This window comes from Panicum virgatum, chromosome 4N (genome assembly GCF_016808335.1).
Source record: "Panicum virgatum strain AP13 chromosome 4N, P.virgatum_v5, whole genome shotgun sequence".
In the NCBI taxonomy this organism is placed as follows: Eukaryota; Viridiplantae; Streptophyta; class Magnoliopsida; order Poales; family Poaceae; genus Panicum; species Panicum virgatum.
In genome coordinates this window covers 21,197,109-21,207,496 of record NC_053148.1, presented here as the reverse complement: position 1 = coordinate 21,207,496, position 10,388 = coordinate 21,197,109, and the positions used below count along the sequence as shown (strand labels likewise).

Below are 10,388 nucleotides of genomic sequence, written 5' to 3'. Positions count from 1 at the left end.
GGCCCTTCCGCTCAACCGCCCGCCGTACGAAGGCATTAAATGACAACCACTCCTCCACAGTGCCCGGGTCAGACGACGTCAGGCCGCCACTCCTCACAGTGGTAGTGACCGGAGTCCCGTCCGCCAACTCCGGTCACTGCTCCCCGGCGCTGTGGCGGCACTGTGGGAACCTGCGACGCAGTGCAAGACGTGCTCGGCACTGCTCCAGCTACTATGCTGCCTACTCCCCGTACCTCCTTCGTACTTTCCCTTCCGCGGAACCCCTGAATGGCATGGGCACGACTCTCGGAAGCGACTCCGGCCTTGACCAGGAGAAGACCCTGGCCTGCAGGACCCTCGAAACGCCGCCACGCCGCCCGCTGGAGCCGCCAGGACGCCGGCGTGATCTCTGCAAGACCAAGGACGATGCCCAGGATGACAGCCACGCCCAGCGCCATACCCCATAGTGTACTTCCCACAGTGCTCGAACACTGCACCCCCGCGATTCGGGGAAAAGACGACGGCTTTCATGCCCCCTGTGCATGTACACCGTCCCTTCTTCTGTTTATAAAAGGAGGAGGCGGGCGTTCCCTGAGGAGGGTCGGCTCATTCGGTAGGACGCAACGCTTCGCACTACTAGCAGAGCACGCACGCTCGTCTGAACTCCGATATTGTCACTTGCTTCAATCAACTCCTCCTCTAACAGAGACTTGAGAGTTTCCCTCCCTCTTTCGCCTCGCCTGTACCCCCTACTACAGGCACCTCCGGTGCAAGATAGTACAGTGCTCTCGCACACCCCTTTGCTGGACGTACGGCCCCACGGCCGGAACCAGGATAAACCCGCGCGTTACTGTATTGCCTCTTGCATCAACATCTGGGACGAAGAACACGCAGCATCATCACTAGTTGGGTCCGGACCGCCGGGTCAGGACACCGACAAGACGAATCTAATGAGTCTAATTAATTCATCATTAGAGCATGTTTACTGTAACATTATTGTAGCAATTTAGTGCATAATCACATCCTAATTATGCTCATTAGATTTGTCTCGCGATTCAGTCTATTTGTGTAATGTGATTTATTTTTCGACTACATTTAGTACCCTATACAAATGATTTACAAAAAAAATTTATTTTGATTTTATGGATCTAAACAAAGTCAAATAGGATTCATCTTCACCCGCCATTGTTGAAAACTGAGGCAGAGCAACAATTCATCTTCTTGTCACCTGTCTGCAGTGGACCTGCGTCCGCTCACTTGCCAATTGCCAACAGAAATTGGAACCAACTGAATGCTTCACGAGTCGGTCGCCTGGTCACCGGTCATAGTCCACACTGCACCTAGTGTCCGCCATGGCGGCGACAGCGCCCACCGTTCGCCCCACCACGCCGGCAGAGCCGCACGTCCTGGTTGTCCCGTACCCGGCGCAGGGCCACATGATCCCGCTCCTCGACCTGGCTGGCCTCCTCGCGTCCCGCGGCGGCATCCGCCTCACCGTCGTCGCCACGCCCGCCACTGCCCCGCTCATCGCGCCGCTCCTGGCCGCGCACCGCGACGGCGCCGTCCGCGCGCTCGTCCTCCCGTTCCCGTCCCACCCGGCCCTCCCCGCGGGCGTCGAGTGCGCCAGGGACGCGCCGCCCACGCTCTTCGCCGCGCTCATCGTCGCCCTCGCGGGGCTCCGCGGCCCGCTCGCCTCCTGGATCCGCGAGCGATCGGGCACCCCGGACCGCGTGGTCGCCGTGCTCGCTGACCACTCCTGCGGGTGGGCGCAGCCGCTCGCGGCCGAGCTCGGCGTCGCGGGGATCGTGTTCTCGCCATCCGGAGTGTACGGCTCCGCCGTGCTCCACTCGCTGTTCCACCGGGCGCCGAGGCGAGAGGACGAGGGCGACGACGAGAGCCCGATCGGCTTCCCGGATCTTCCCGGCGCCCCGGCGTACCCGTGGCAGCAGCTCTCGCTGCTGTACCGGACGTACAAGCAGGGCGACGAGGTCTCGGAGGCGGTGCGGCAGAACTTCCTCTGGAACCTGGAAGGGTCGTCGGCGTTCGTCTCCAACACGTTCCGGCGGCTCGAGGAGCGCTACCTCCGCGCGCCGCTCCCGGATCTGGGCCTGAGGCGCGTGCACGCGGTCGGGCCGGTGGCGCCGGAGCCCGATGCCGCGGGCGGGCGCGGGGGGGAGACGGCCGTGTCCGCAGCCGACCTGTGCGCCTGGCTCGACATGTTTCCGGAGGACGGCTCCGTCGTGTACGTCAGTTTCGGGAGCATGGCCGTCCTGCAGCCGCCCCACGCAGCGGCGCTGGCCGACGCGCTGGAGCGGACCGGGGTGGCGTTCGTGTGGGCGGCCGGGACGACGGCGCCGCTTCCGGACGGATTCGAGGAGCGTGTCGCGGCGGCGGGCGGCAGGGGCAGGGTGATCCGGGGGTGGGCGCCTCAGGTGGCAGCCCTGCGGCACCGCGCGGTGGGGTGGTTCGTGACCCACTGCGGGTGGAACTCGGTGCTGGAGGCCGCGGCGGCCGGAGTGGCGATGCTCACGTGGCCGATGACGGCGGACCAGTTCGTGAACGCGCGGCTGCTCGTGGACGAGCTTGGAGCCGCCGTGCCCGTGAGCTGGGGCGGGCTCAGTGCCGTACCGGCAGCGGACGACGTCGCGCAGGTGCTGGAAGCTGCCGTCGGCGGGAACGGTGGCCGGCAACGGGGCGACGTGGTGGCAAGGGCGAAGGAGCTCGCCGCTGAGGCCGCGGCGGCGGTGCGCGAAGGCGGGGACTCGTGGCGGGAGGTGGAGGAGCTGGTGCGGAAGCTGCGCGAGCTCGCGAGCGAGCCAGCAAACAAGAGGATCTCAGACTCTTTAAGCACCTCAATTTGATTCGAGCGATCCATGCGTAGTAATAAGAACTTCATTCGCTGTACTCAGATTCTTGCTATGAAATTTCAGTTGCTTTAGGCAACGACATGGAATGGTGGAATAAACTTGTGGCACACAGATGCATTTGAAGCTGAACTAAGGAACCTAAATTCGTGACAAGAATGCTCAGCTGCAGAGAAATATCGATCTAGCAGAGCGATGGGGCAATCAGTGTAAACACGATGGCCAGGGCGAAACCTGCTAATCATATCCGCTTGTTTCATTCAAAAGCAGGTTTCAGCAAAGCAAAAGCGAAGAATAATCAGAGAATAACTAAGACATGGAAAAATGTTATCGTCTTAGTATTGAGCTGAATACAAACAACCATCAAACAGATACAAACATGTACATCCAGAGCAGTCCAAGGATCATCAAGGCAAATAGGATTTCAATATGTTCTGAATACTGAGTTCAACCGAACTGAATTGCAGCAGCAGGGTACACAAGGAGTTTGTTAAACATGATTCAGCAGTAAAAAGATTATTTGCTGAACTTATTTGTTTTCTTGTTTGTCTTGCGCAGAGAGTTCGAGCTTGACCTTCGATCATGGTGCCTTGTCTTATCCCAAGCTTCCAAGTTCCCGTAGCTCCTCCACCAGCCCATCCAGCTCCCGCCGCGAGCTGCCGCCTTCTCCCACCGCCTCCGCCACCATCAAAGCGAGCTCCTTGGCGCGCGCCCTCATGCCGGCGCCAGCCTCCCCGAGGACCTCGGTCAATGCGCGCGCGAGGTCCTCCGCGTCCGGTACAACCCCGAAGCCGCCCCAGCTCGCGGCCACGGCCACGCACGCCTCCTCCACGACCAGCCGCGCGTTGAAGAACTGGTCGGCGGCCATCGGCCACGCCAGCATCGGCACCCCGGCGGCGCTGGACTCCATGACCGAGTTCCACCCGCAGTGGGTCACGAAGCAGCCCACCGCGCGGTGCCGGAGCGCGGCCACCTGCGGCGCCCACCCGCGGAGCACCAGCCCCGTGCCGGCCGCGGCCGCGCGCTCCTCGAACTCGTCCGGGAGCGTGGTCGCCGCGGCGGCCCAGACGAACGGCGTGCCGCTCCGCTCCAGCGCGGACGCGAGCGCCGCCGCGTGCGGCGGCGGCGGCACCATCATGGTCCCGAAGCCCACGTACGCCACCGACGAGTCCGGGAACGCGTCCAGCCACGCGGTGACGTCGCTGGCGGGGTCGTCTTCGCCTTTGCTCTCCGGCGGCGGGGCCACCGATCCCACCGCCCAGGCGCGCTTGCCAGCCAGGTCCTCGAGCGGCTGCGCGTCCAGGTACTTCCCCTCGATAGGGTGGCAGGTGTTGCACACGAACGCCGCGCTCTCCAGGTTCCAGAGGTAGTTGTCCTTAATCGCCTCGGAGTGCTCACCGCCGCCGCCCTCCACGTAGGTCCTGTACATCCGCGAGATCTGCCGCCAAGGGAAGGCCGGCGCGCCGGGCAGAGCCGGGAACGAGACGGCGTACCCACGCCCCGGGTCGCCGACCGGTGGCCTCGGCATGCGTCGGAACAGCGAGTGCGTGGCGGCGGTGGCGAGCACGCCGGACGGCGCGAACACCAGCCGCGGCACGCCCGCCTCCGCCGCCAGCGGCTGCGTCCACCCGCAGAAGAAGTCCGAGATCACCGCCACGACGCGGCCGGTTTCCCCGTCGCCGGAGTCTGGACGGGCGGCTCGGGACCGCAGCCACTCGCCGAGGGGGCCGCGGAGCGCCGCGGCGTGCGCGTGGAAGTCGGCGCCGACGGAGGTCGGGCCCGAGGTATCGTGGTCGGCGGCGGAAGGGAATGCGAGCGGCCGCACCGAGGAAGGGTGCTCGGCGAGGAGCGGCGCGAGGAGGCGAGCCGTGGCGGGCGTGGGGACGACGACGGTGAGGCGGAGGCCCCGAGCGGCGAGGAGCGAGGCGAGGTGCAGGAGCGGCTGCATGTGGCCCTGCGCGGGGTACGGGACCACCAGCACATGCGGCGCGCCGGCGGTGGAGCCGGAGGCGGCCTGCGCGGGGGCGACGACGGCCATGGCGGGCGCCGCGCTGGTCCTGGTTGGCGACTTGGTCACCCGTCCGTTACTGGACTGATGCTACGGAGCGCGGTTCGAGTCGTTCGACGGCGATACCCCAGTTCGTTGCCTCCCCTAGGTGTCGTTTCTGGTGGGGTGTTTTCTTCTAGTCCCGCTTAGGCGTTGGAAGGGACTAAACAATACCCCAGTTCGTCGCAGGTGTCCCGTTCTGACCGTTGACTATAACCTGCAGTCCTGCACAGCTGCACTGCAATTTGGAACGACTTGTTCCATTTTAAAATAGGGTTAATTGAATTCGTGCCGATCTGCCATTATAATTTATTTATTCTGAATGATCCTATTACAATTTTTATCTTCTTTGACCTGCTATTTTATACGTATTTGATACTCTTGGACCCACCCGCAGACCAACATATTTTCGTATCGCTTGAAATGCCCCTCCTACAACCAGACTAATGTGTGGACCCGACCTATCATCTCCTTCCTGCTCCCTGCACCTCCCTGAGACCGATAGCGGTGCCAGTGGTCGGCAAGAACGCTCCTCCTCCCCGCACCGCATCCAGAGTGCGAAGAACGCCGGGCTAGCCCCACAGTACCCCTCCATCGCCGCCCCGCGGAACATCCAGCGAGCGCCGCCGTCGGCAGACTCCCCATTCCTGACCCCACCGCAGTCTTTCTCTCGATGGCCGCGGGGGCAACACGAGCATCGCGTCCGACCTCCGCGCGCTCACTGCGGGGCGCACCTCGTGAGGATGCCTGCGGCGGCGCCACCGCCGCGCATGTGCTCGGGCAGGTATACACCGCGGGGCTCCAAACCCTAACGCCTCTGCTCTCATACCCTGGTCGCGCCTCCTCCCTCGCGCAGCTCCAGTCCGACGGGTCAACACTCGCGCGCTTGTCGCTGGAGCCTGTAGGAGCCCGCGGACGAGGATCGCCGCCTCGTGCTACCCTACCACGTGTACGCGCCATAGATTCAGCTGTGGCAAGCTCCGATTCGGCAGCGGCGAGGTCGATTCAATACCTTTGAGATGCATGAGTAGGCCCGGGGAGGGGGGGCATGGCCGTAGCGCCGTACGCGACGATGAGCAAAGCGCTCGCGTGAGGACTGGCCGGTTGAAGAAGAAACGGAAGAAGAAGATGACGTGAGGCCCACCCATCAGCGAATGGAGAGATGATGGCCGCGGGGGTATTTTGGACCATACGAAAATACAGAGGTCGGCAAGTGGATCTAAGAGCATCAAAGACGTACAAAATGACATATCTCAGTTGTAATGGTAAATGACATATCTCAGTTGTAATGGTATATCTCCAAATAAATGAATTATAGTGGTAGATCGGAGAATTGAAAATTTTTAACGGCATGGATCCAATTAACTTTTTAAAATATCCAGTAACCATTTAACCGAATTATAAGCATATGAATTAGTTGACGCCGTTTTCTGTCACGCGTCAAGAGGATAATAAGGGAAAGAAATGTCGGTTTGGAAAACGGTGATGGTGTGCAGGAGAAAGCGATCGGTCACGATTTGGTGCCGATTGGATGTCTCGGCATTGATTGACAGATTTGGTTCGAGACGGCCTCGGGTTGGAAGGTGGTGTTTTGGTCTATTAAAATAGGTTTATTAGAGATTGTGCTTTGCCGTAATCAGTTAGGATTGTGATAGCATGGGGTATAATATGAGCCCTCGACCATTGTAAAAGATTGATACACATCCAAACAGACAAATTTTACTACTTGCAATTTACTTTTCCGTCGGCGACTTCGCCATCCTTTTCTTTTTCCGCGAGTTCTTTCAAGGTGATCAAGGACGCCTCACATTCGAGCGACTTGATTTGCTGGTAAGACTTCATTTAGCGAGTAAATCTGAGCTTTAGCTTCTGGGCGCATCGCTGTGGCTTTGTTCGGATCTATTCAAAATTTATCGAATTTATCTAAGCTTTGATCTCGGGCGCATCGCTGTTTTCTTGTTTAGATCTATTCACAATCTACCCGGCTTAGTAATCTGTTTGATCGGTTGTAAGCTTTCTGTTTATCACAGTAAATCCTGTAAAGCTGATTAGATCGGTTACAAGCTTAGTTTTGTTCAGATCCATACATTCGTGGGTTTGCACATTGTTACCTGGCACGAGTCGGCTTTAGATTTAGCCGTCTAGTTGCATATCGGTATCGGCAGCTCATTGCTGTAACACCCGGTTTATAAAAGAACATAAACCGAGCAATCATATACGTGCCAGGATCAAGTCACACGTATATACAACAGAATGAACAGTATATCACAGCACATATCACGAATAAGATATAATAAATCGAAATACGAATGTTATTTATTACATTAATGACAAAAATGTCTGATACAGCGGAAGCGAAGTACAAAATACGAATAAAGCTCTCCGAAGCTGAAGCAGGGCGCCACAGGGACGTCGACTGGGAGACGAACACCTAGAAGTCCTCGTAGTCCTGGTAGCGCTGGACGAACTCCCTCGTGTCGGCAGGAACTGAGCAGCAGTAGCGTATCCAAGAGGAAAAAGTAGAGAAGAGGCAAGGGTGAGTACACAACTTGTACTCAACAAGTATAACACAAACTATGAGGCTCTAAGGTTGGCTGACTCAACTGCATTAGCTTTTAAGTGTTGGCAAAATTTTATTAAAGCTATTTACTACGAGTTGATGAATTACCATTAACCCAGTTACATAGTAATTAATCAAGTTTAATCATGTCACTACTGAGAAACCAAACCAAAACCAAGCCACCAAGGTAACCCCGAGAAGCACCTCCCTCGTCGGAAAGAGATAACTTCACTAATCAAAAGGAGGATCTGGGCCGCTCATAACCGTGAGCACGGCTAGTATACCAGTTTTACACTCTGCAGAGGTTGCACATCTTTACCCACAAGTCGTGAGCTACGCCAGTTGTTCATCACACTTCCTTAGGTGAGATGGCCAGCGACTCACTACGAGGCCTTTACAAAGAATCTCGTTGGTAGGGAGTAACCGCAAGGTTGGATCGGCGTCTATGGAGCAGGTCTAGTGGGCGTCAAGACACGAAGCACAGACGAGGCCACTCAGCACGAGGGCCATAGAAGCTTACCGCCCCTGCCCCGCAGGTAAGTTACTCCAAACCAAAAAGATCTAATTATTACGCCAAGTCTATCCCATTCTAGCCTTGTGGTAGCGCTGTTGTCCCAGGTTGTCGCTCTATGAACAGGTCCTTATGGAGAGTGGCCAACCAAGCACTAAGCACCGTGCTGGCCCCCTAAACCATGTTTCTACAAAAACCATATTTTAACGAGACGTGAGTCACTCAAGCACGAAGCACAGAGGACCACTCTCAGAATTAAGTTCAAGTAAACCATTAATCAAATTAATTAAAAAGGACCAAAGTATGTTATAGCGCAGCAACCTAGCACAACTAACCAAAATGCAACCCAAAGGTATATATAAAGGATATAAAGTGGCTAGGAATGTCCTTATAGGCATACAGTATTAAAATGCAGTATGAAATGGTATTTAAAAGTGATGGGTTGTTCATGTTATACTTGCCTTCCTCGTACTGCTCCTGCTGCTGCTCAAAGTGCTCGGAAGACGGCTGCTGCTCCGGGTACTGGTACTGGGGCTCCTCAGATGGATCAACGTCTACTCACGAACACATGGCCAAAACAATGCACAGAAATAAGCATACAAGCAAACACTAACAAAAAGCTAAGAAACAGTACATCAATACATAAAAACAGCACACTAAACTAGTCTAAAACTATTCTACGCGTCACAACGATCGCGTGGATATAAAGAACGCTAAAAACGGAGCTAAAACGCGTAAACTAGGCCTAAAACAAGGTTCAGGGGCTTAATTGTAAGAAAACTGATGTTTCAGGGGCTTTTCTGCTAAAACCGAGGACTAAAACGTAAATAAACACTAATTCCAGGGTCTAACTCGCAAAAACTACCAGGCTGGACGGCGGGTTCAAAATTTAACAAGCTCAGGGGGGTCTGCGCAACAATTTGGGCCAAACTGTAATTATTTTTGAAAGGCACAGGACTGCGGGTTGATTTCTAACAAAAGGAGGGGCTCTTTAGAAAGATTGTCAGCCGAAACGGTATCTTTGATTCAGGCCCGTTGGATCGCGATCTGACGGCTCAGATCCGATCGATGGGGGTTCTTATCTCCTGCGTTCATTTTAGATCTGACGGCCTAGGGCCATCGGGCGAGGGGGTGGCGGCGCTGACCGCCGGAGACCAAGCTCCGCGGCGGCGCTGCGCGGGAGCTCGCCGGACCTGGCCAAACGTGGCCGTCCGGGGGTCAAATCGACCCGTTTTTGGGTCTGGGGTGACCTACGGGGCATGTGTAGTTCACCTGGGCTCTAAACGGAGCTCGGTGAGGCTCGGGGCGGCACGTGCTGCGTCGGCGGCGGCTCTGCGCGGCGGACTTCGCCGGCGAGCGGAAATCTAAGGGCGCCAGGGGCTACGGATCACAGAAACTAACGCCAAAAGGGACCGGGGAGGGTTGTGGGTTCTCACCGGGGCTTCTGGTGGCCAGAGACGTCGCGCAGGTGGGTCGTCGGCGAGATTCGGCGGCGGGATCGGTGCGGTGGCCGTGGACAGGTCACTGCGGGGGTGCTCCGAGGCTGCTGACTCGCCGGGAAGACTCGAGTGGGCCCTGTGAAGGTGTTCCAGGGGTCAAAGAAGCCCTGAGGTCGACGGTAGCGGGGAATTTCTTGCGAAAGGGCTCACCTGCGGCGGCACCTTCGCGAGCAATTCCGGCGGGGATGGCGTCCGGAGTCGGAGCAGCGGCTCGGTGCGCGTCTTGGGCGTCGAGGTGGGGCTAAGGCGGGGTGTTGCAGGGGTGGGGCTGCAGCGGAGCGGCGCGGCGACGTCGGCGCAGAGGTGCGGCACGACGGGGCTGCACGGTTGCGGCGGCTAGGGTTGTGTGGGACGGCGCGTGGGTGGATGGGATGCAGGGGGAGCCGTGGGGGCCAATTAAAGGCCTGCGGGGATCTTGGCGTCCGCGCCCGATACGGAAAGCCGGCGAGCATCCCGGGCGGGGATCGCGGCGGGCCGTTGCGCGGCCGGGAGAGGCGGGGAAGACGGGTCTGGCCAGGCGGGGCCCACGGGTCAGCGGCGGGGCGCACTGCGAGCGGCTGAGCGGGCGACGTGGGCGACGCGCGGGTGCGCTGACGTGCGGGCCCAGGCGGTCAGTCGGGGCGGGGAGCGCGTGCGGGCGGAGCGGGGCGCTGGGCTGGTTGAAGCGCTGCGCTCCGGGCCGGACCGAGCGGAGGTGAGGGCGAGCGGGGTGCTGGGCCGGTGTGAGGCGGGTGCGGGAGAGGGCCGTGCGGAGGAGGGGGTGAAGCGGGCCGGGCGCAAGTGATGGAGGGGAGTGGGCCGCGGCAAAGGGGTGCTGGACTGGGCCAGGCTGGCTGGGCTGAGTGCTGGGTTTTGGGTTGAGTTAGTGGGCTCCCTGGGTGTGGGTTTAGGGGTTTGGGCTCTTTTTCTAATTTCTAACCAAAACTCC

At 58.5% G+C, this 10,388-nt stretch overlaps 2 protein-coding genes across 2 annotated transcripts; one reads left to right on the top strand and one right to left on the bottom strand.

Moving 5' to 3' along the window:
* The first annotated feature begins 1,201 nt into the window (after positions 1-1,201).
* Positions 1,202-2,975, top strand: LOC120671339 (UDP-glycosyltransferase 89B2-like). The gene has a single exon (XM_039951639.1). The coding sequence runs from the start codon at positions 1,332-1,334 to the stop codon at positions 2,838-2,840; it is 1,509 nt and encodes a 502-aa protein (XP_039807573.1). The 5' UTR covers positions 1,202-1,331; the 3' UTR covers positions 2,841-2,975.
* A 272-nt stretch (positions 2,976-3,247) lies between these two features.
* LOC120671340 (UDP-glycosyltransferase 89B2-like) lies at positions 3,248-4,954 on the bottom strand. Its single transcript, XM_039951640.1, has one exon. The coding sequence runs from the start codon at positions 4,879-4,881 to the stop codon at positions 3,439-3,441; it is 1,443 nt and encodes a 480-aa protein (XP_039807574.1). The 5' UTR covers positions 4,882-4,954; the 3' UTR covers positions 3,248-3,438.
* Positions 4,955-10,388: the final 5,434 nt, after the last annotated feature.

What these genes read in the sequence shown, in the direction of transcription:
- LOC120671340 (XM_039951640.1), bottom strand. Translation starts at nt 4,881, where the DNA reads ATGGCCGTCGTCGCCCCCGCGCAGGCCGCCTCCGGCTCCACCGCCGGC.
- LOC120671339 (XM_039951639.1), top strand. Translation starts at nt 1,332, where the DNA reads ATGGCGGCGACAGCGCCCACCGTTCGCCCCACCACGCCGGCAGAGCCG.